Genomic DNA, 22,201 nt, shown 5'->3' on the forward strand with positions numbered 1-22,201 from the left:
AGAGTGGCAGTTTTTTTTCCTCCTCGGGACGGTCGTCACCTCCGCCTTTTGTCCTCTCTTTCTGTTCCTTGACGCTCTGCGCGCTCTTGCCACACCGCAGCAGGTCATGAAAACGGCACGTCTTTTTCTGCAGTCCGACCGGCGCACGCGTCATCACATGATGGTCGATGGCGAGATAAACCCCAGGGAGTGGTTCAACTGGCACCCAAAGGAATACCAGCCGTGGTACTTTGATCGACACAAGTTTCTTTACGAGCAAGGCCAGTTCGCCGCCTATCAGCACCTCCTGTGCCATCAAGCGTACCTGAAAGACATGGAGCACCTCACGCGTTATCCGGAGCCGCGCACCGTTATAATAGACTGCCGTATGTCGCCGGCAAAGATGCATCGCTGGGTCCCACACAGCATGTGGCTCCCTCGTGACGAGGTTGAGTACGCCCTGCAGCTCACGAGCGATGAGTTCCAGGAAATGTACGGCTTTGCAAAGCCCGCCAAGGATGATGACGTTATATTGATCTCGCATAATGGGCTCGCCTCTGAGCAAGCTGGTTGGGAGTGGCGCAAGCAGTACTACCAACACGTGTACAACTACCGCGGCGGTACAAATGAGCTTTTCGGGGAGGACTACCAGGATTTTGTACTGAAGGATCGCTTGGATCCGTGGAAAGGGCCGTACCCGCAAAAGAGCATTTTTGTAGATAAATGGAGTAAGCGCAAAGTACTCACGCGCACCGGCCCATTTGATCGCCAATACGAGATGCAGGATTTTTCTCTACCAGACCTGGAGCTCGAGAAGCCGCGGCACTCGGAGGACGGACCACGTCAGAACATGCCCTATGGCTTGCAGTAGTGCTACTCTGCGATGAATGATGGGCCAATGTAGAAAAAAAGGGTTGCCTGGCGCGTCGCCTTTGCAGGCTACTTTTGCAGGTGGTGCCTCCAAGATGCCTGTATTCATGTTCGATGTGCCGCTGCACTGGATATTTCATGCTGGACACTGCCTCGTCATCGCGCATGCGCCTATGACATTCCTGAGTTTGGGTTGTGATCGTTGCGACAACCCTTCCCTTTGGTGGCCGTTTTAAGTTTCAACTGTGAGGAAGTAAACAAATACATTACGCGCCCAGCCACAGCTCGTCCGTCTCTGCTGCGGTGCGTCTACGTCCGGGCCGTCTGAAATGAGATGTGGCTAGTCCAATCAGGACATGCCGGTGTTTGCTGACCCCTCCTCTCGTTTTTTTTTGTTTCCCGTCTTCTCCGGGCATGTGCTGTGCGCGATCGGTGCCAGGCAGGCAGGCAGACGGGCGGTGCACGGCACGCTCCCCCCCCCTCCCCGTCCCCGCCCTCCCTCACCCAAGCGACCCGCGCGCCAAGCGTCCTGCTCCAGAGCAGACGCTGGTGCTGCTGCTGCTTGCCATGCAGCCGACGACAGCAACGCATCGGCTACGTGCATGCCGGGTGGGAGAGGGGGGAGAGGGGCGGCTGAGAAACTGGGCCCACCAACACCGCTTGGCGTCGCTTGGTTCACTGCACTTGCACCGGTATACGGGCGCGGGCAGCGCCCGGGACGACGCCAAAGTTTGAGCGCACCGCAGCAGATGCACGCGACACTCGAGCTGGAGCCGCGTATATTTGCGGACCCCACGACCAAATTGATACTGGGTCGGTTCACAACATTGTCACCAGTTAATGTCTCTTGGGCACAGCGCCATCCAACGCCTGCACATCGATACCAGGACCCCAGAACCGCACCCGGCGAGCAGGTTGCGGGATATTCGCTAGCCCACTAAAGTGTATGTGTGTATGTGTGTGTGTCTGTGGGGGGGGGTGATACTACTGCCGGACATCGCGCTGAAGCGACCTGCTGACCAGATACTCTATCTTTATACTTGGTATGATTCCTCGCTTCAATTGAGCTGCGTTGTTTTTTTTTCATGTTGTGAGAAAAAGAGTGCATGGCGTGGACCCACCTGCGGCCTCCTCGCGTCTTTGTGGCAGTCGTGTTCTGCCTGCGTGGAAAAATGCGGCCCTGACGAAGGGGGGGGGGGGGAGCATGTTTCATTGCTGACTTGGACATGCGAATCTCACTGGAAATGCCTGACCCGTACAGTGTCATATATATATATATGTACTCATTTTCTGCTTACCCCACTTACAAGACCTCTCTAAACCCACATACACTCACGCACCGATACGTAGAGACGACACACACGCACACGTGAGCGCACATAAACATTCACACTTAGCGGCCATAGGCGGCTGTTTAACTCATTCTATGTGTGGGTGCACCTCGCTTTATGGTTTTTTGCTTCCGGGTATATGTGTGTTGTTGTTGTGGTCGTTGTAGTGACTGGTGCGTGTCCACCGATTTCTGTTCTGGTCTTCTCTACGAAAGAAGCTAGTTGCTGGATTTTCCCTTCCCACAAGCACGCGAACACCCCCCGCCTCCATAGCTTGAATGGGTTACCAAAGACATCAAGCAGCGGCGAGTGAATCACAGCGAACGGAAGAGGCCTGCGGCTCGTGTACCGAACATTTCTCATGCAGGCGCTAGTGGCGGGTCGAGCTGCTGGGCTGCTTCGTGTATCCGTGTTTGTACCCACCCTCTGCGCTGGGGTGTGCTTTGTACACACCGCCGAGAGCGAAAGAAAGCGTCCCAGTAGGCGCCGCTATGCTGCTGTGAATACGCGGGGGCGTGCGGCACAGGCAAAGGAGCTACTGGATGAAATGAAAAAGTCGCCGCAGGGGGCCAAGGCGTTTTACGATGCGCTGCATCCGCGTGACCGGTTGGATATTAGCCGCCTGCTTCACGAGAGGCGAAAGAAGCGACGCAGTGGCCGGGGATCTCCTAAGCTAACAAAGTATTACAGTGCTCTGTTTGAGAAAAACTATTTCTTTCGCGAGGAGGATATCGTGGAGGAGAGCACGTTGGGCAGAGGTCCGGGTGGGCAGGCCACGAATAGAAGAATGCAGACTGCTGTTGTGAAACACGTACCATCTGGTCTCATCGTAAAGTTTAGCCGCTTTCCTTCGCTGTGGTTGAACCGCCGGACTGCCCGTGAGCTTCTCAGCCTGCGACTGGAGGAGCATCTCCTGGGGCCAGCCTCGCGGCTAGGCAGGGCCCGCGTGGCGAAGGAGCGGCGCCGACGACGGCGACACCGGACAATGGAGTACCTAAACGACAAAGGCGTACGCCTGAAGGTAAGGGATACACGGCGGTGCCATTGGCTCGCCTTCCTGACGGGTAAGTCCCCGCTTCCGCGCGCGGCTGTCTCTCAGATGACTCTGGAAAAGGATGCTGCTGCGTTGCCGGTGACAACGGCAGTGCTCTTCGGGTCCGAGTGCAACTCATGGTGGCCGAAGCTGAAAGCCGCTGCGGAGAGCGCTGCCACTGTCGGCGGTGATGTGCCGTTGCTCCTGCAGTACCTCTTCCCTTGCGTCTACGCTAACAGCAGCCGTGCGGAGCGGGACGAACTCGCGGTATGCAAATCGAATGAGGCGGTACGAACAAACGTGAGACGAGCGTTGGCGTGCTTTTGTGAGCTTTTCGGTCTGCACTTGCGGCGCATCGCGTCATCAGAGCCCACTGCCGCATCACGTTTAGTCCTCGAGAAAGACGGGCTGAACTGGATCGAATATCGACCACGTATGATAATTAATGGCTTTCTGACTCCGCTTGCTCGCACATGCTGGCCACACGTCTACATGAGTCTCCGTGGACTCGACTTGAAGCCAGAGGCGCGTGCAATAGTCATCTTTTTCAAGAATGAGACGAAGACTCCAGAAGGGTCAGCGTCGGGAGCGTGGGCAGCGGAGGCGCTGCAGTGCTTTGCCGACGCGGTTCAGCGAAGCAAACCGCCGGCGACTCGACAGCTGTCGAGCACAAACCCATCTTCACAAACGAGAGTGGAGTAGCTACTCTTTCTGTTCGCTTGCTTTGTGTCATCATCTTCCTTGGAGGTGATGCAGGTGTAGCGCGGCGTCTTTACTGGTTTCGCCTCTTTGTTGAGTACGGTGTTTCCTCCGTGCACACAGGCCGAGGACAGTCGTGGTCGGGCACCACCGCTGTTGCACATCCGGTGGGTGAACGATATGCACACACTCCCTCGATCACACTTTTTTCTTTCTGTGCTTTTTCTCTTTTCCTGCTAAGGTCTGGCCTGTCGACGATGGCGCTGTGCGTGAGACAACTCCTGTTCATTACGCCCGTTAGAGGTGACGCTGCTGGTGCCGCTTGTAATTTGTGGGTGGATAGGGGGGGGGGAGAGTAGCCAAGACCACAAACAAAGTGCTCGATTCTCAGAACGAGAGACGCTTGAGTTGTACACAAACCGGCACTTCTCTCTTACTCCCATGAGCGGTGTTTTGTCGTGTGTTGTTCGTCTTAATCGGAAGGATTCCGAGTCCATTCATCTGGAGCTCATTGTCCGTCGCCTTCCATTTCCTCATACTCGTCTGTGCCTCTTGTTCGACCGCAGGTGAGAGTTGAAGTCTTGGTGTTGGGGAGCGCAATGCTCGAAGCCCTAAGGTTTAATAGCGGCCCTTACTTGATTAAAAAACCTATGTACTTACTTTCACATGTACGCTTCCCTCCATCCTTTTCTTTGACGCTACCATGCCCCCCCCCCCTCCCCCTCTCTTCCTCCCTCCCTCCCTCTCCCCCTACACGTCCTTTTCTACCTACTGGTGTGCGCCTACGCATCAGGAACCACCTTCACAGATATGTAAACTCGTTTATAGCTGAAGCGATCCATTCTATTTCACCAAGTTGGTACTCTGGTGGTTGACCAACACGATACTTCATCTCAGATCGGCGCGTACAGCAGGATCTATCTCGGGGCGAGTGCTATTGCCTGCTTCTTTTGGGATTCACACTGTGTGTGTGTGTGTGTGTGTGTGTGTATTGTCCTCGTCGTCGTCGTTTTGTGTATTTTTTTTCCTTTTTCCCCCTCACAACCACGGTTCATCCGTATTTCCATTATTTTCCTCTTCTCATCTTTCGCGTTTCACATTCCCGCACCCGCACCGTGCACACTCGTGCTCTTATTACCCCCTCCCCCTTCCCCCTCCCCCTCTTTTTTTTTGGTTTCCTTATCATTTCCTTCTCCACAATGGCCGCATTTAGTCGTCTCCTCGGCGTTCAACTCCCGTATGTGGCGGAGGTTTTCATTTTTCTAGCCCTCGCCTACGCCACGGCGTGGGCGGTAACCACCATCATGTTCGCGCGTATCCACAAGTTCAAGATACCTGGCCCATTTTCAACAATTCCTTTTCTTGGCGGGGTTGTTGCTATGATCAGGGACCCCTACACGTTTTGGGAGCGCCAGCGCCAGTACGACACGCACGGTTACAGCTGGATGGCCATCCTCACGCAGTTCGTCGTCTTCGTGACGCGCGCCGACTTGTGCCACAAAATTTTCGCTACAAACAGCGAGGACAGTCTCACCCTTCAGCTACACCCCAATGGTAGGATGATTCTCGGTGACAACAACATCGCCTTCCAGAGCGGCCCTGCTCACAAGGCGCTCCGCTTGAGCTTCATGAACCTTTTTACTGCCAAGGCCCTCTCTCTGTACCTTCCGATCCAGAAACGTCTCATCATGGAGCACATGGACCGCTGGGTCAAGAATTACCCATGGGGCTCGACGCCGGAGGAGATGCGCTGGCACATCCGCGAGTTGAATTGCGAGACCTCTCAGACGGTGTTCCTTGGTGACCACTTGCTCGACCGCGAAGCCTTCACGCGCCGTTACAATACCATCACCAAGGGGTTTCTCGCTGCACCGGTGTACTTGCCCGGCACCGCATTATACGAGGCAGTGATGGCACGTAAACTGGCTATGATGGATCTACAGGCCGCAGTAGTGCGCAGCAAGGTCCGTATGGAGAAGCCCGGTGCCGAACCACACTGCTTGCTAGACTTCTGGACGGCGACGGTGCTGGAGAAAATTAACGAGGCGAAGGAGGAGGGCAGAGACCCGCCGGCGTACTCAACTGACTACGCTATGGCGGACACGATGCTCGACTTCCTCTTTGCTTCTCAGGATGCGTCCACTGCCAGTCTGACCATGATAACGGCGACAATGGCGGACCATCCCGAGATTCTGGAGCGTGTCCGTAAGGAGCAAGCCCGCCTTCGCCCCAACAACGAACCACTGACGTTTGAACTGGTGCAAGAGATGACGTTTACTCGCCAGTGCGTAATGGAGCAGCTTCGATTATTCCCCCCGGCGCCGATGGTGCCTATGAAAGCCCACAGCGATTTTCAGCTGGACGAGAAAACGGTGGTGCCGAAGGGCAGCATGATCATTCCGTCGCTGGTGGCCTGTTGTCGTGAGGGATTTACGAACCCAGACACGTACGACCCTGATCGCATGGGCCCCGAGCGCCAGGAGGACCGCAAGTTCGCGAAGCAGTTTCTCACTTTCGGTGTGGGCCCGCACCGCTGCGTTGGCTACAACTACGCGATCAACCACCTTACTGTGTTTCTCGCACTCTTCGCACACCACACCCAGTGGCAACGCACGCGCACTCCTGACTCCGACAAGATTTTGTACTTGCCCACCCTGTACCCCCACGACTGCTTGATTACATGGCGCTACCGTGAGGGGATGTGTCCGAATGGCGAAAAGGTGGTTTAGATGAGAAAGGAGAGGGGGAGGGGTTGGATCGCGGGACGCTAGCGCGTCTCATATATATATTTGTATATATATACTCTTTTTCACTTGCTTCTTGCAGGTGCACTTGTTCGTACACAGTTGTGCTTATCAACGGGGAGCGGGTGGGCGTCATGAACACGATAAGGCTGCAGTAGTATTTCCGGGTTATTCCGACTTTTTCTCCCCAATTTCCTCCGCGATGTGCGTTCGCGCTTATGCACCGGTCTCTGTAACGACTGTGAAACGAATCCCAAGTCCGGGGGAGGAGGGGAGGACACGGAAAACCGAAAACGAGAACAGGGCGAGCACAATGCCAGACAACGCTTGCTGCAAGTTTTCTCTACCCCGAGCGCTATTGCAGAGGACGTGAAGGGGAAAGGAGAAGCCTTAAAGGCTTGCGCATGTATGTATACATAGGTTTGTGCGTATGCAAGTGAAGAGGAGTTTTTTTTCCATCGCGCGTATGACTGTGAAAGAGGTAGTGTGAGGCTGTCATACCACCCTATTCAGTTTCCGTTTAACCCTGTATTTCTCGATCGTGTGCGTTAAGGGAGTTGACCTCGCGTCAACTCTCGACTTTGTGGTTTCCCCACGCCTCGAACTCACCACCGTTCCCATGCGGTCTTGTTTCCTCCCCATTCCTTTTTTTTTCCATCGCTCTCTACTTAGGATGCCTCGAACTATTTTTCGCGTCACTACTTTTTCCCCCTCTTGTTTTCGACAACTTCTGCTCCGTGAAGCTCTTGTTGATTCCAACATCAGAGGGGACCATTCATATTTTTGTTCGCTGATATTTTTCCTATTTAAGCTACTTTCCCCTCACCTGGCTCGTGGTTGCCTTTTAGACGTGCTCTTTCTCTCTCTCTCCCTTTTCTCTTGCCTGGTATTGCAACTGCACATTGTCTTTGTGCTGCGCTCTCTTCCCTCTCGACAAGTTGCTCTGTTGCACTCTGTTTCATCTTTGTGGTGCGCCCGCGGCCCAGTGGAGAACGGGACAGAAGAGGGAAAGAGATGATGATGATCACGCAACGAGGAGAGGACGACCAGCGGAAAGCACAAGAGGTAGAGGTATGGAGAAGAAGCAAACATATGTTTATTTTTGATTTTCGAAACTTAGTTTTTTTTTTTTTGGGGGGGTCTTCGGTGCTAACAACGAAAAAAAAGTTTACCAAGGTGTATGTTTGCGTCCCACCCAAAGGGGTACGAATACGCAGAAGACGGATCTACAAAAAAAAAGCGAATTCAGAGACACACGTCACGGCTTCCAGTGTGTGTGTGTGTGTGTGTGTGTGTGACTGGGGAGAAGTCGATGGACTGTAGCACTGTAGAGAATGCATCTGATTATTTGGTTTTATCACTACATATGCACTTGTTCTCGGCTGGGTCGATTTAATTGCCCCTCACCTCGCGAATATCCACCACACCACCGCTGTTACCGATTGGTCTCGATCATTCTCCAGCTTGTTTTGGGTTTCTATGGATTTTAGGCTAAGAGCACCTAGTGGGATCGACAGGATGCATTGCAACGTTTTGGAAAGTAGATGTCGTGCTTAGACCACGTCGTGTCCGGCAGGATCTCACCTCTGTTTGACCAATCCCAGTAGAGGCCAAGCAGGATAAGGGGAGTTTGGCTTGGTGCATTCGGGCTGTGCATCCGTCTATGGGTGGGATGAGTACGTCTAGTCTTTCTACTTGCAGGCTTCAGAGTTGCATCAAGGCCACAACTCTTTGCTTTTTCTACTATACGTAAGCGCTCTCTCGATTCCCTCAATACTGCCTCCCTCCTCTCCACCTTTGCTAACCCTCGTGTGAGCAACGTACAACCCTCGAAGAAACGGGGACTCGGCTTTTTTTTTGGGGAGGGGGAACAAAGAAGGCTTTTATTCATTGCGTGCCTTTTCCACAACGCACCCGGGTACACACGCGCATAAACTCACACATTTACACTTCAACGTATACTTCCCACTTACTGCCCCCCCCCTCAGAAGCGCTCAGCACCATGGCAGAGCAGGGGGATTCGCTTGCAGTGGGGCCGGCCGAAACCGTGGAGTCTCAACTGTACTACGTTCGATATTACTCCGGGCATACTGGCCGTTACGGCAACGAGTTTCTGGAATTCGAGATCTCCGAGAGCGGCTCCCTCAAGTATGTCAACAACAGCAACTATAGAAACGACTTCATAATAAAGAAACAAGCCCGTGTGTCTCCGGTGGTGCTAGAGGAGGTGAAGAAGCTAATTGTGCAGTACTCTGTGTGCGAGAGTGACGATGAGCGGTGGCCAACTCCGGATCGAAACGGGCGACAGGAGCTGGAGATTCACCTTGGCAACACGCACATTTCCCTGGTGACGAACAAGTTGACGTCGATGGCTGACATACCGAAGAGTTCTGAAAGTGAGAGCTTGGTGCGGTTCTACAATTTTGTGCGGGACATCAAAGCGCTCATCTTCGCGCTGGTTTCCATCCACTTCAAGATTAAGCCGATATGAGGTACCGGCGTCCTTCTGTCTTTTTTTTTTTCTGAAGGGAGAGGTTATCTGGGTGAAGTTGTGGACGCACGGCAGAGTGCACTCCCTTTGGTGAGGATGAGGTTTTAACAGGAAAGGAATCGAAGACCCCCCCCCCTAAACGCAACATTGCAGCACTGAGAAGTATCCCCCGTGTACCTTTTTTTTTTTACCTGCCGCCTCAGTTGTAACTCCTGTGTGTGCTGATGTGTGCACCGACAACTCTGTATCGATGTACCACGATGCTTAAAGCGAGGGTGTGCGGTTAACCGGTTCAGTGCTCGGGCGGGAAAACACTCGAGAACAACGCAGATCGAAGCTCTCTTGGGATGTCCCTCCCCCTCCCCCCTCCCCGAGCGGTGTCATCCCACGTCTGAAGGCATCTTTGTATCCCTTCTTTTTCATTGTGTGCATTTTGTCTTCTGTGCTTCACGTCGGTCGGTGCAGAGGGCTGTGCACATCTGTCACCCTTTCGCGTTGTTTTGTGTTCTCAATATGTCCTCTTCCCTTTTTTTTTCCATCTCACCCACCCACATCAACGCGCCACGGTCGTTACAGCGGGCGGGTCTCTAGCGGCGCCTCTTATCTTTTGCACCAGCACTACACAAAACACACAATACATCTACACGCACTTTTTTTTCTGGCATACAAATACTCGTTGACACGTTCGTACGCATCTGCACACAAATATTTTTGTGCAGCGCTTATCATCATTGTTGAGCCAACGAGCGTGCACAGGTACCGTCCACAGAGAAGGGCACCCATACACTCAACCTGGACGAAGGAAATCCTGAGATCCTGTTTTTGGCGCTCTTGCTTTGGAACTTGTTTTCTTTTCCCTGCGCGACACCACAGGTTTCTCTCCTGCGCGCAAGGCTGGTGTGGAATCACAGAAGAGACGCATGCGCACCATTCACGAGCTGTCTCGTTCCCCGTGCCTCTTGCCCTCTTTCGTCTTGCTTTCTCTCTCTCTCTCTCTTAGATTCTACTGGTGCGAGGAAAACCGCACGACCACAAAAATTTGGGCTGGTTGTGTAGAAGGGAAAAAATAATCGAAAAACTGTTCGTAGCAGCATCATGTCATTTTCCGTGAAAGGCGGCAGCTACTCATCGTCGCATCCCAGCCCTGCGATGCACCCGTACGTCTCGCCGTCGTTGCTGCCGCAGTCTCACGGGCAGCAGGCGCCGCCATCCTTCTCATTGGGGGACGAGCAGTATGTCGGAGTACCGAAACGTGTCGGCATTGATCCCACCAAATACAAGACAACCATCTGCCGAAACTGGGAACAGACAGGAACGTGTACCTTCCGCGGCTGCACCTTCGCCCACGGTGCCGAGGAGCTCCGCGCGCCTGTGCGGCCTGATGGGCACACGCCAGTACTCCGCCCACAGCATATCTCTCCGAGTAACACGCCTTCTCTGCGTGCATCGCAGCCAACCCTGCCGCCGCCGCCTTCAGGTCACTACACGCTCGAGCAGTTGCTGGATATGTTATACAAGGAAGTTCTACATCAACGCGAGCTGGTGACGGTCCACATTGAAGCCAACACTACTCTGGAGGCCATGCTGCGCCGAGAACAGACGCAACATGATATGTCTAAGAGACAGCTGGAGGAAAAGACGCAGCAGTGTGAGTTGCTCGCGAGGGAGTTGTTTGCCCGCAATCAGCAGCTTCGCAAGGTGGCGGACAGCTCTCCAGAGATTAAGACGCTGCTCGACCAGTGGGAGACGCAGCTGGCAAGTTTCCCTGAGACGGATGCGAAGAGGGAAGATGTTTTTTCCACCGGTATCGCCGGGTCCACAGCGGATGATGGAGAGGATGTTGGAAAGGAGTACGAAAACGCGCGCATTGAGGAGCTTCTGCGTGCTCTTCAGCGGTAGGCGCGGTGTCGCCTCTTTTTTTTTTCTCGACATCCTTTGTAACTTCTCTCTCATCTTGCCCCTCCCTGCGCTTCTTACAATGCTCAAAGGGACCAACACGTACACGTGGTTACAGGAAACAGAGATGATGGCGGCAAAAGAGACAGACGACAGCAATGGCGGGCGAAGAAGTTACTGAAACACTTTTTTTTTGTAATCGTCTTTCTACCCCCCCGCCACACACACACACACACACAGGGAAAAAAGCGGGGACAAGGAAGACGGAAATTCAAGACCCGAATTGCACGGTATTTTACGAAATTTTCCGAGTTCACCACGCGGGTGCGGTGGGTGTTTCTTCCGAGTGTCGAGGCTTGTTTACATGCTGCCTACGTGTACGGACGCTCCTGGACAGGTTTTGCATATTGGTTCTTGGTGTCTCTTTCCCTTTTTGGATGTTATCTGGTCTGCATCGACGGAGAGAAGGGGACGGGTCGAAAAGTACGTCGGTCTATCGGGCGCCTGAGTCAGACTGACGCGAGGCATTGTGACCTTTTGGATATGGCTTGCCTCAGCTGTGCTGGGCTGAGGTGCCCTCTTGTGTGGTAGGTGTCAGCTTTTTGATTTCTTCGCTTGAAATCGGTGGCAGCGGCTTCTACAGCTAGGACAGTCACCCACGCCGTTCTTGTGTGTCCTCGCTTTATCCCATCACTGTTGCCTTGGATGCTCACTTTCTTGCATTGGGCTTCTTTCTCTGTCTGGAGATTTTTATTTCTTCGCGGTATGCCGCTGTTCGACTTTATGGGTTATCCGCCTTGTGCGTCTGTCTTGTTGGCAGTCTTCAGTTCACACTCTCACTTTTCCTATCCCCACCACACCCGCCCTGCTTCCTATTGCCCCCCTACGCACAAGCACAACCGACAACACATGGACGATGGCGTTTGTTGTTGTGCACTCGAAACGATGACGTGGCCCTGTCCCCCCCCTCCCCTTCTCTCTCTGCCCTGTATGCATTTATCGTCTCACTCTGTTGACAGCTTTTTCCCTTTCTAGAAGTTGGTATTAGTGTCACGTGTGTGTGTGTGTGTGTGTGTGTGGATGTGTCGCCGCATTCTAGTCGGGCCCTCCTTCGGAATTTTGAAGGAATCCTCATGCACACAGTAACCGCCAGCTTTCGGCACCGTGGCGTTGTAGAGTACGCGTTTTCTTCTGTTTCTGAACCCTCTCCGAGGTGGAGGGGGTGGGCAGGTTTCTCAATTCTACAGGCTTTTGTGTGTGTACGTGCTCCGCTTTCATCGTTACGAGTCAAATACAAAGCCGCGAGGGAACTGTGGAACAAGGAGGAACCTCCAACCAAAACACTCGAAACAATGGACTACGTTTGTTTTGACGACTCCAAGTCACTGCTTTGCTTGCATGATGCCCCCCGCTCCGCCGGTCGTGCGCCCCATGACACAAACCGTATACATATGTAACCCGCGCCAGATGGTGTCCTCGTCAGTAACGCGGCCTCATCAACTCGTGCGCTGCTGCGCTCTAGCTTCCCCCAAAACTCTATCCATGTCAACCTCTTTGCTGATCCTTTTCTCCTTTTTCTACGCTTTCTCTCCCTGCTCAACGTTGCCGTTTTGTCTCTGGGAAAAAATTTGTTTGCCCACACGTACTTTTCGCTGGCCCCAACACACCGCGTCTTTCAGCTGTTTGTTTTTTTTCATGCTCAACTCCCTTCTTCTCTTCCCCTCCCCTTTACTCACCCCACCCACCTCACCGAAAACCCTCCCTCCTTCCACTCCCCCCCTCCCTCCCTAAGCGCACACAACAGCGAAGTCTCGAGGGTACCAACAGTGCTCGCACGGCTCGTTTTCGTTTGTGTGCGCATTACCGTATTGCTGGCACTGGCTACGTCATCACCTTGTCGGTCGCCCATTCGAAGGGAAATACACATCTCTCAAGGGAAGGTGTGTGCACCGTAGCCATTTCTATCCCCGCTGATCTTGATGATTTATCCTACGACCTGTGGGCCTCTCCCTCACACATCTATGTTTGGCCTTTTCATGTGAGTGCTTATCCATTCTTTGTTTAGGTTCCTTCTTTGTGTCGCTTTGCACAATCTTTCTTTTCTCGTGTAGAGGCGATCCCCCTGCACTTCTGTTTTGGCGTTCTTTACCGGGTCCTGCAGTCCTGGCCGTGTTGTCGCTCTGATTGGAAAAAAGTCACCTTGATATCTTCCCAGAGCTCATATTTCTGTCTCGTCTCCTCTCCCCCCTTTTCTGTTTATGTTACCCTGCCTGCTTGAGCGTTTTTGGCGCGCTAATCACGCATTCCCCCTCTTTGCCTCTATTCGCTCTCCTCCCCCTTCTTTCCCGTTTGTTCTTGTCTCTCTTTCCAAAGATCCCCTCGACGTTTGTAGGTTTGCTTCGCCGCCGTGCCTATTCTCTGCCCTCTTAGAGAAAACGTAGCATCAAACAACGTCTAAGCGCACACGGCCGCGTCCGTGTGCATTCAAAAATGGGGAAGCCAAAGAGGCACGGAAAACCCGCAAAAGGTGCCTCAAAAAGGGGGAACAAGGGCGACAAAAACAAGCGCAAAAGTAAGTTCATAGATCCTACGAGCGGCATAAGTCGCGATGTTCGTGAAAGTGTGGCGGCTCTCGTCGAGGAAATCGAACGCGAGGAGCCGCAAATGAAGGACAAACCGCGGCCGATTACCAAAGGAGAGAGGAAGCGGAAGGATCTCGCGGAGAGAGAGGATAATCCCATCAGAGGCGACCTGACAAAAGAGCAGGTGCATGCCATGGCTGACCGAGTCAAACAACAACAGAGCACGGCGCACCACAGTGACGGCGACGGCGACGACGACGACGACGACGACGACAAAAGCAACGACGGAGACGGTGGCGGCACCGAGGAGGATTACAGTGACACGGCCAACGAACCCTCTCGGGAGTACCGAAAGGGAGGCTATCACCACGTCGTGATCGGCGAGGTCTACAATGACCGCTACCGCATCGTCAAGAAGCTGGGCTGGGGCTACTTCTCTACTGTGTGGCTGGTGTGGGACTACCAAATGGAGCGTTACCAGGCAATGAAAATACAGAAATCCGCCGCTAGCTACAGTGAGGCCGCCTATGATGAGATCAAGCTGCTCTCTCAGATTATGGAGGCGGATCCGCACAAGAAACGGTGCTGTGCCCGCTTGAACGACTACTTTAACCACACGGGTCCCAACGGGACTCACGTTTGCATGGTTTTCGATGTGTATGGCGAGAATTTGCTTTCCTTGATGGAGCGCTATGAGTACCGCGGCATTCCGCTTCCGATTGTCAAGTGCATTGCCCGACAGGTGCTCATAGGCCTCTACCACATTAACTCTGTTGACATCATCCACACAGACCTGAAGCCGGAGAACGTACTCCTATCGACTCCCAAGCACTCTATAATATCACTGATGAAGCACTTTCGACCTCCACCACTCCACCAGCGACCAAAGCTCATGGAGCGCGACCCAAAGACCATGACCAAATCGCAGCGAAGGCGTTACTACAAAAAGCGGGCAAAGGAGGAGCGGAAGGTGCCGCAAGGCGCAGACGATGTCGCCGACAAACCTAGACGCGACGAGCGCGATAGCAACGAGAAGAGTGACGTGGACTCCGAGGCGAGCAAGACAGACCCAGAGTGGGAGGTGGAGCGCTTTCACCACATAATATTGGCTGACTTTGGTAATAGCTGCTGGACGTACAAACAGTTCACGGACGAGGTCCAGACACGACAGTATCGCTGCCCCGAGGTCATTCTAGGGGAACCCTACTCGACACCCATAGACATTTGGTCCTGTGCCTGCATGATTTTCGAGCTCATCACGGGTCAGTTTCTATTCGATCCCAAGAAAGGCGATGACTACTCGCGTGATGAGGATCACCTTGCTCTGATGAGCGAACTCCTCGGTGATCTTCCGGAGAGCATGCGCCTGGGCAACGGGAAGTATCGCAGTTACTATTACACATCTAAAGGGGATTTGCGGAACATCAAGGACCTCCAGTACTGGATACTGGAGGACGTGCTCCATCAGCGACACAAATTTACGAGGAAGAAGGCGAAGGAGATTGCCGACTTTCTGCTCCCCATGCTAGAATATGTGCCTGCTATGCGCGCCACCCCTGCCGCAATGCTGCGTGATCACGACGCCTTCTTTGACATTCAAGACGACGACTACGCGCCGCTCTGTTTTGTTGAAGAAGGAGGTGACGAAGATTCCGCTTCGGATGAGGAGGACGAGGAGGCTGACAGTTTTAGCTCTTCAGAGACATGCTCGTCCGCCTCTTCCAGTGAGCGGGAAGTAAGTCGCTCCCGTCAGAAGGACAAAGAAGTCGACCACTCTGAGGCCTTTCGGTACTGGGAGGACCATCCGTTTCTCAATCGGACCTACCTGAGTGAGCGAGGGCTGACGATTGCGGATATTCAGTCGGTGCTCGCCGGGAACGTCTTGGCCGACGTCTCAGCCCATGAGGCTGCCGCGGAGGTTATTCGTCTTCTCTCAGAGGAAACAGAGCGTCTTTCCAACGATCTCGGTAGCGACGGCCACGAGGCAGACAATGAGGACGGGGACGACAGCAGCGACGATGGCGAGGAGGAGTCCACGCAGGGCTGTGCCGAGGTAGGCGATGCGGCTACGTGTAAATCAGGCGACGAGGACTCCACGGATGAGGAGGATGCGAAGAATGATGGTAGCGCTGAATAGAAGATAACGTTATGTTAAAAATTGACACAAGCCAGCATGAGACACGAAACAAAGCTGCACGTTTGATGCTGAGAATTCCAATCAACGATAAACACACACATATATATCCATGCATGGATTTTCAATGAGGGAGAAGGATGGGCAACAGCGTATTTTCTTTCCTGCGCAACTTCTCCCACTAGCATTCTAGTGCGAGGGGCCTTGCCCTGCTTCCAGGGAACGCAGCAGTTCCGGGAAACATGTCAAGGGGCATGATGCAAAACATCTCCACATTGAAAAGGAGCGCACTGCAAGTCTTGCCGCACAGAAAGTAGTAGAGGGGGGGGGTCTACTCGTCTCCAACCCTTTTCAATGGTAGGAGCGTGAAGCCCTCTTTTATCTATCCCCTCTTTTTTTTCGTTCTCCCTCGCCTCGTAACATTTCTTCTTCCTTGCCCCTTTCTCCTATCTCCTCACGTCCCTCTCGGCTCACGTTGTTTCATGGCCGCTTCCCTTTTCCGTTCGCATGGTGGCGCACGGGTGTGTGTATTCACTCTCGTTACGTTTTTTTCCATTCATTGCTGCTGTTTTGTTTGGTCTTGCACACACACGCACACACACTAACACGTGTGCTCGTGTGTCTGTGTGTTAACTCAATCGAAACACCTGTGGGCTTTTCCCTCGCTTCGTCGTGTTGACCCCGCCCCGTCGTTGCTCGAAGGTATTTCGTGAAGGTTGCCAGAATGTCTAAGAAGCAGGAAGTCAAGGAGTACGGCCCGAACGTGAAGAAGGGCGACCTTGTGTACGGCGTTGTGCACATCTTCGCTTCCTTCAATGACACGTTCGTGCACGTGACAGACACGTCCGGCCGCGAAACGTACGTGAAGGTTACCGGCGGTATGAAGGTCAAGGCGGATCGCGATGAGTCCTCCCCCTACGCTGCCATGATGGCTGCCCAGGACGTCGTGGCCCGCTGCAAGGAGTGCGGCATCAACGCTCTCCACGTCAAGATGCGCGCCGTCGGTGGTGTGCGCACCAAGTCTCCCGGCCCTGGCGCTCAGGCTGCCCTCCGCGCTCTCGCCCGCGCCGGGATGAAGATTGGCCGCATCGAGGATGTCACCCCGATCCCGACTGACTCCACCCGCCGCAAGGGTTCTCGCCGTGGTCGCCGTCTGTAAAAAAAAACCCTGTGACCGTATGTTTTGCTGACATCTCCACAGCCCGAAGTAACGTGAGCAGCGATATTTTGGCTTCTCTGTTTTTGTGTTTTTTTCATTTTCCTGTTTTACAACGCCCCCATTAAAAAAAAAAGTCACAACCGTTTTCTCTTCTGCCTCATCTCCAAACGCATACCAGCTGCTGCATTAAGCACCTCATGACTTCATCGACAGCAACGGGTGTTCTTATTGTGTGCTGGTTGCCGGGGGGGGGGGAGGGGAGAAGAAGGGGAAAGGAGAGAGGAAAATATATTACATCCAGGTGATGTGATAGACAAAGGGACTGTGTTGTCGCGACCAGTGGTTTCTCCTTTCACCACTGAGGAGTTTCTGAGCTCTTCCTTTCTCGCTGCGCCTCTTCGCCGGTGCGGCTTCTCGCTCTGTCTCCATGAAACGGTGCTACTGCATCGCACGTCAGCGGGTAGTCGGGTGAGTTGGCGATTGAAACGTACTTGACGGGATCGCTGTCAACCGAAGAGGTTGGTCGTACATGAGACGCCGCTTCTACGCAACCATTTCTTGTTCATGAATAGACATCCTCCATCACACCTTCACCTACCCCACTCTGCCTTATTGTTCTCTTGTGTACGTTTACGTATTCGATTGCCCACTTTCCATTCTCCACATTCTCCACTGGGGGGCGATGGACATGTGAACACAACACCACACACTGGAAAAGAAACAAAAAGTGATGGGTACGTGTTCCGCTTTTTTGCGTCTCTGATTCACCTGCGTCGGCACTCCCTCAGGAGCTCTACCACTTAATCCCCACTGCTCCTCTTGAATCCCATCTGTTCACTGTTTGCATTAGAGAATGTTCCGGTTCTGTGGTCGGCGCTTGGTGGCGCGCACACTGCCCCTCCTCGCTGATCACCACGGGCTGCCTGAGGCATTTGATTTTATCGAGCACAAGGTCGTTGACAAGGATATTCATTCCGCCTACGAGAATATGGAAACGTTGCGCCTCACCATCACCCGTCAGGACGAGTTCCTCTTCAAGGAGACGCCAGTGAAGTGCGTCACGATCACAGGCGTCAACGGTGAGAGCGGCATCTACCCAGGCCACGCATACGAAATCACGCAGATGGCGCCGGCGCCGCTTTCCGTGGAGATGCCGGATGGAACCGTGAAGAGATTCTTCACAAGCGGCGGTTTCGCCCACATCAACAACGAAGGTTCTTGTGATATCAACTGCGTGGAGTGCATCCCGCTCGCGGAGCTGGATGTCGATGCCGCGGAAAAGGCGCTTGCGCAGCAGCAATCAGCTCTGACTAGCGCTCAAGACGAAAAGGCGAAGGCGGTTGTTGAGATTCGCATCGGTGTACTGGAGTCGGTTATTCAGGCCCTCAAGCACGCATAAGATGCAAAAATTCTACAGCGTCGCCAACCGCACCGACACAACCGCGGGCTCACAGCAGTGGGGGAAGCGAACGGGCAGTAGAAATATCCAGACTTGTGTTCGTCACTACAGGACACACGAACGAGTGATCTTCATGCTTTTTTTTTTGCCCCCACCCCTTCTCTCTTCTCTGTGTCCTTTTGTTTTTTCACCTCACCTGAGTGGCGTGCACGAGCTCGCAGAGTAGGGACGTTGCAGTACTTGACAGTTCTAATGGGCCACATCCCTTGCCTGGATCAAGGGGGTCTTTGCCCGTAGCGCAGCGGCTGCTTCATCTCATACTCAACTTCGCACGCTCGCTCGCTCGCTCAGGCATTCAGACGCATCTTTAGTGATTAGGGAGTTGTTAACTGTAGCATAGTAAAAAAAAAAGCGTACGCAGAAGTGCACACAAAACTGCAGCTCGCCAATAAGCGCAAAACACGAAGCCTGAAAGCCATAGAGAGCGTCTGGGATGCCTCTACGCGAGGCTTCGCGAAGATAGGGAGGCTAAAAGGTAAAGAAAGCGAAAGAATACGCAATGCCGCAGCGTCGCCCAGAAGGCGCCGACGTCGACGCTCTTCTCGAAATAATGAGTCAGCCTTCAGAGTGCATCTGAGTGCCATCTTCAGAACACATTACATTGGCTGTGTTCGTTCTCGACGGCAACGACACTCTTTCCACTCTGACACCGGGTCGCACCTTTTTGACCTTGCGGTGAAATATTTGAAAAAAAGGATGCAAAATTGCCTTCTCCTTCTTTCTCGATGTGCTCCCGCTCTATACTTCCCGTATTGCCTGTTTCCCCTCTTGACTCCCCTTTCTTCCATCTTTGCGTTTCGCTTTTCTTCTGTTCCTTCGACCTTTTTTTGTTTTTGAACCATCCCCGCACACCTCCGTTTCAATCCCTTCCCCACAGACACACACACACACACACATACACTTTAGTGGGGCAGCGAATATCCCGCCACCTGCTCGCCGGGTGCGGTTCTGGGGTCCTGGTATCGATGTACAGGCGTTGGATGGCGCTGTGCTCAAGAGACATTAACTGGTGACCATGTTGTGAACCGACCCAGTATCAATTTGGTCGTGGGGTCCGCAAATATACGCGGCTCCAGCTCGAGTGTCGCGTGCATCTGCTGCGGTGCGCTCAAACTTTGGCGTCGTCCCGGGCGCTGCCCGCGCCCGTATACCGGTGCAAGTGCAGTGAACCAAGCGACGCCAAGCGGTGTTGGTGGGCCCAGTTTCTCAGCCGCCCCTCTCCCCCCTCCCCCACCCGGCATGCACGTAGCCGATGCGTTGCTGTCGTCGGCTACATGGCAAGCAGCAGCAGCAGCAGCGTCTTCTCTGGAGCAGGGCGCTTGGCGCGCGGGTCGCTTGGGTGAGGGAGGGCGGGGACGGGGAGGGGGGGGGAGCGTGCCGTGCACCGCCCGTCTGCCTGCCTGCCTGGCGCCGATCGCGCACAGCACGTGCCCGGAGAAGGCGGGAAACAAAAAAAAACGAGAGGAGGGGTCAGCAAACACCGGCATGTCCTGATTGGACTAGCCACATCTCATTTCAGACGACCCGGACGTAGACGCACCGCAGCAGAGACGGACGAGCTGTGGCTGGGCGCGTAATGTAGCTAGGTCTTTTGTGTGCCTCGCTTTGATGCAGTACGAAAAAAAAATAACATGTCTGCACTTTCACAGCGATTTTTTGCCGTGTGAATGCCGCGTCGCTGTCGTTTTTTCCGCGCCTCTCTTCATTTCTTGCATCTGTACACTCGCCTCTACCTTCTTCCCTTTTTCTGATTTCACGTTGAACCTCACATCCTATATTTGCGTTGCGAAGCCTGGGCGTGTTGGCAAGTACCGTTGCGCGTTGTGCTCCTTTTGTGTGAGAGCTTAGTGCCGGCATTGCCGTGGTGCCTGGTTCCGTGTTTGTCCTCCCTGCCGGTAGATAGACAGCGCTTGTGCTCTTGGTCGGCAGTGTTTATTTTTGCGACACCAAGTAGGGTGTTTGCTCTCTCCTCGATTTCTCTTTAGGGTGTGCGAGGTGCGAACGTATGCGTGTATCGACTGACTAGTTCGTAGCCGCGCGACTCTTCTGAGTAAGAAGATCGTGTGCTCGAGAGCGAGTAACCTCATTTGGCTGTCGTGGGCTTTATCACGACTTCTCGAGAGCGTTTGTAGAGGTGCCAAATACGAATATATTTATTCATATATATTTTTGTAGCGTGGACGTCGGTGTTAGTGGTCATCATGACAATGCAGCCAATTTCTATTCACTATCAGCATATGGAGGAGTGGCTGGAAGATCGAAGGTCTGTTTTTTCTCGGATGCACGGAATGGCGTACGCGAGGCTCTTGTCCATTGCTCCTCGCCTTGTGGAAGTGGCGCAGTACGACATCCCCGCCCTCGAGAAACACCTAAAGAAGAACGAGACTGCCATAAAGGAGTGTCGCCGCGTCTGCGAGGAGGCGCAGCGAAAACAGCTCAAGCTGTGGGAGAAGCGGAGCGCTCTGCTGAGCGAGTACGGAATGGAGCTCGATGCTACTGAAGGGGCAAATGACGTCGCCTCCGCGGTCGATCAGCGTGTCGGCGAGGCGTGCGTACACATCAACTCCGCTTTCCAAGCGTACATTTGCTCCCATATGAAGACCTTCAGGGATGTCTACAACGCACTCTTGGGAAAAACTGCGGCCGGCTACTATGGCACCGACCCATTCTCTTTCCACTTCCCTTGGCACCATCGTGCTCTTGGTGAGGCAGAGTATAACCCCGCTGGTGCCTTGTCTGAGGCTATTGGCGCCGATGGTGAAGAGACCGATGCGTCAGGGCCTTGCATCGACTGGGGTGACGGCGACGACGAGGTGGCGGGGGCGCCTGCGGCGTTACCGGAGGCCGTTGTGGAGGTTAATTGGGATACTGCAGAAATGGAGGTCCACTCAGGGGAATACGATGGTCTTCCAGTAGCAGATGGAGTGCACTTCTCGATCGATCTCGCGTCTGCAAGACATCGCGTCAACGTAATCGCGGAGTTGGAGGCGGCATTATGTTTCTGCCGTGAGCGGGGCTCCGCAGATTTAATGGAGTGTGCGAAGGAGGGAGAGAGCTTACACAGTTTGCTTTCAAACTCCAAAGAGTGCGAGCTCGCGCGGATGAAGGAGAACTACCGCACGAGGGCCAACTTTGTCGATCGAATTGACCGATTCGCGGAGCAAATCGTGGTTACCCAAAGGCGTTCCTCGATGCACCAGACCAAGATGCGCGATGCCGAAGACGAACTAGAGAAGTTAAAGACGCGATACGATGAACTGCTGTCACGACTGAGAGGTATGCGGGACGAGACGCTCACACATCTAAGGCAAATGTTCCCAGAACGCGAGATCCTCATCCTCGGTGATCTAAACAAGTATCTGACGTAATGTGCCATTACGTCATCAACGCGTTTTTCTCTTGAATTGGAAGTGTGTTTGTGTGCGATGTGCGCCGCTTCTGCCCCTGACGTGGCGCTTCTTTATGAGTGACGGTGTTTCGGACACTACATCATTTACTCGCGACATGCGGTTCCGCAGCCTGGGGATTCAGCACCACCTCCTCAAGTTTACATGAGTGCAGCCCTCCTCTTCTTTCACATGCCGATTCGTTTGTGCGAAGGCCCAATACCTACACTTTTCAACACGGTGATATGGGCCGCCCACCACCACCACCATCCCTCATCAAACCGAGAGAGGACACGGATGGCTATTCTCCCTTCCTCCCCACGAGGTTAATCGATTTTTTCTTTCTCACTCCTTAGTGTGCGCCTCACAGTCCGGCTTCCCAGTAAACTCTTTGCAATTCTTCTCGCAGCATGCGCATCTGTGTTGGCCCCTCTGATG

General features: G+C 53.6%; 9 protein-coding genes across 9 annotated transcripts; all 9 read left to right on the plus strand.

Annotated features, from left to right (window-relative positions):
• Positions 1-106: 106 nt before the first annotated feature.
• Positions 107-850, plus strand: JKF63_03145 (uncharacterized protein; the record flags this gene model as incomplete). The annotated part of the gene is made up of 1 exon (XM_067899166.1): positions 107-850. One exon carries the CDS (start codon positions 107-109, stop codon positions 848-850), a length of 744 nt encoding a protein of 247 aa, XP_067755610.1.
• A 1,691-nt stretch (positions 851-2,541) lies between these two features.
• JKF63_03146 (uncharacterized protein) lies at positions 2,542-3,915 on the plus strand (the record flags this gene model as incomplete). Its single annotated transcript, XM_067899167.1, has 1 exon — positions 2,542-3,915. One exon carries the CDS (start codon positions 2,542-2,544, stop codon positions 3,913-3,915), a length of 1,374 nt encoding a protein of 457 aa, XP_067755611.1.
• A 1,196-nt stretch (positions 3,916-5,111) lies between these two features.
• JKF63_03147 (uncharacterized protein) lies at positions 5,112-6,641 on the plus strand (the record flags this gene model as incomplete). Its single annotated transcript, XM_067899168.1, has 1 exon — positions 5,112-6,641. The coding sequence occupies one exon, from the start codon at positions 5,112-5,114 to the stop codon at positions 6,639-6,641; it is 1,530 nt and encodes a 509-aa protein (XP_067755612.1).
• A 2,017-nt stretch (positions 6,642-8,658) lies between these two features.
• Positions 8,659-9,147, plus strand: JKF63_03148 (uncharacterized protein; the record flags this gene model as incomplete). The annotated part of the gene is made up of 1 exon (XM_067899169.1): positions 8,659-9,147. One exon carries the CDS (start codon positions 8,659-8,661, stop codon positions 9,145-9,147), a length of 489 nt encoding a protein of 162 aa, XP_067755613.1.
• Positions 9,148-10,242: 1,095 nt separating this feature from the next.
• On the plus strand, positions 10,243-11,046 carry JKF63_03149 (uncharacterized protein; the record flags this gene model as incomplete). The annotated part of the gene is made up of 1 exon (XM_067899170.1): positions 10,243-11,046. One exon carries the CDS (start codon positions 10,243-10,245, stop codon positions 11,044-11,046), a length of 804 nt encoding a protein of 267 aa, XP_067755614.1.
• Positions 11,047-13,533: 2,487 nt separating this feature from the next.
• Positions 13,534-15,762, plus strand: JKF63_03150 (uncharacterized protein; the record flags this gene model as incomplete). The annotated part of the gene is made up of 1 exon (XM_067899171.1): positions 13,534-15,762. The coding sequence occupies one exon, from the start codon at positions 13,534-13,536 to the stop codon at positions 15,760-15,762; it is 2,229 nt and encodes a 742-aa protein (XP_067755615.1).
• A 721-nt stretch (positions 15,763-16,483) lies between these two features.
• On the plus strand, positions 16,484-16,918 carry JKF63_03151 (uncharacterized protein; the record flags this gene model as incomplete). Its single annotated transcript, XM_067899172.1, has 1 exon — positions 16,484-16,918. One exon carries the CDS (start codon positions 16,484-16,486, stop codon positions 16,916-16,918), a length of 435 nt encoding a protein of 144 aa, XP_067755616.1.
• Positions 16,919-17,771: 853 nt separating this feature from the next.
• On the plus strand, positions 17,772-18,317 carry JKF63_03152 (uncharacterized protein; the record flags this gene model as incomplete). The annotated part of the gene is made up of 1 exon (XM_067899173.1): positions 17,772-18,317. The coding sequence occupies one exon, from the start codon at positions 17,772-17,774 to the stop codon at positions 18,315-18,317; it is 546 nt and encodes a 181-aa protein (XP_067755617.1).
• Positions 18,318-20,578: 2,261 nt separating this feature from the next.
• JKF63_03153 (uncharacterized protein) lies at positions 20,579-21,745 on the plus strand (the record flags this gene model as incomplete). Its single annotated transcript, XM_067899174.1, has 1 exon — positions 20,579-21,745. One exon carries the CDS (start codon positions 20,579-20,581, stop codon positions 21,743-21,745), a length of 1,167 nt encoding a protein of 388 aa, XP_067755618.1.
• Positions 21,746-22,201: the final 456 nt, after the last annotated feature.

Source organism: Porcisia hertigi, chromosome 30 (assembly GCF_017918235.1).
Source record: "Porcisia hertigi strain C119 chromosome 30, whole genome shotgun sequence".
Classification (NCBI taxonomy): domain Eukaryota; phylum Euglenozoa; class Kinetoplastea; order Trypanosomatida; family Trypanosomatidae; genus Porcisia; species Porcisia hertigi.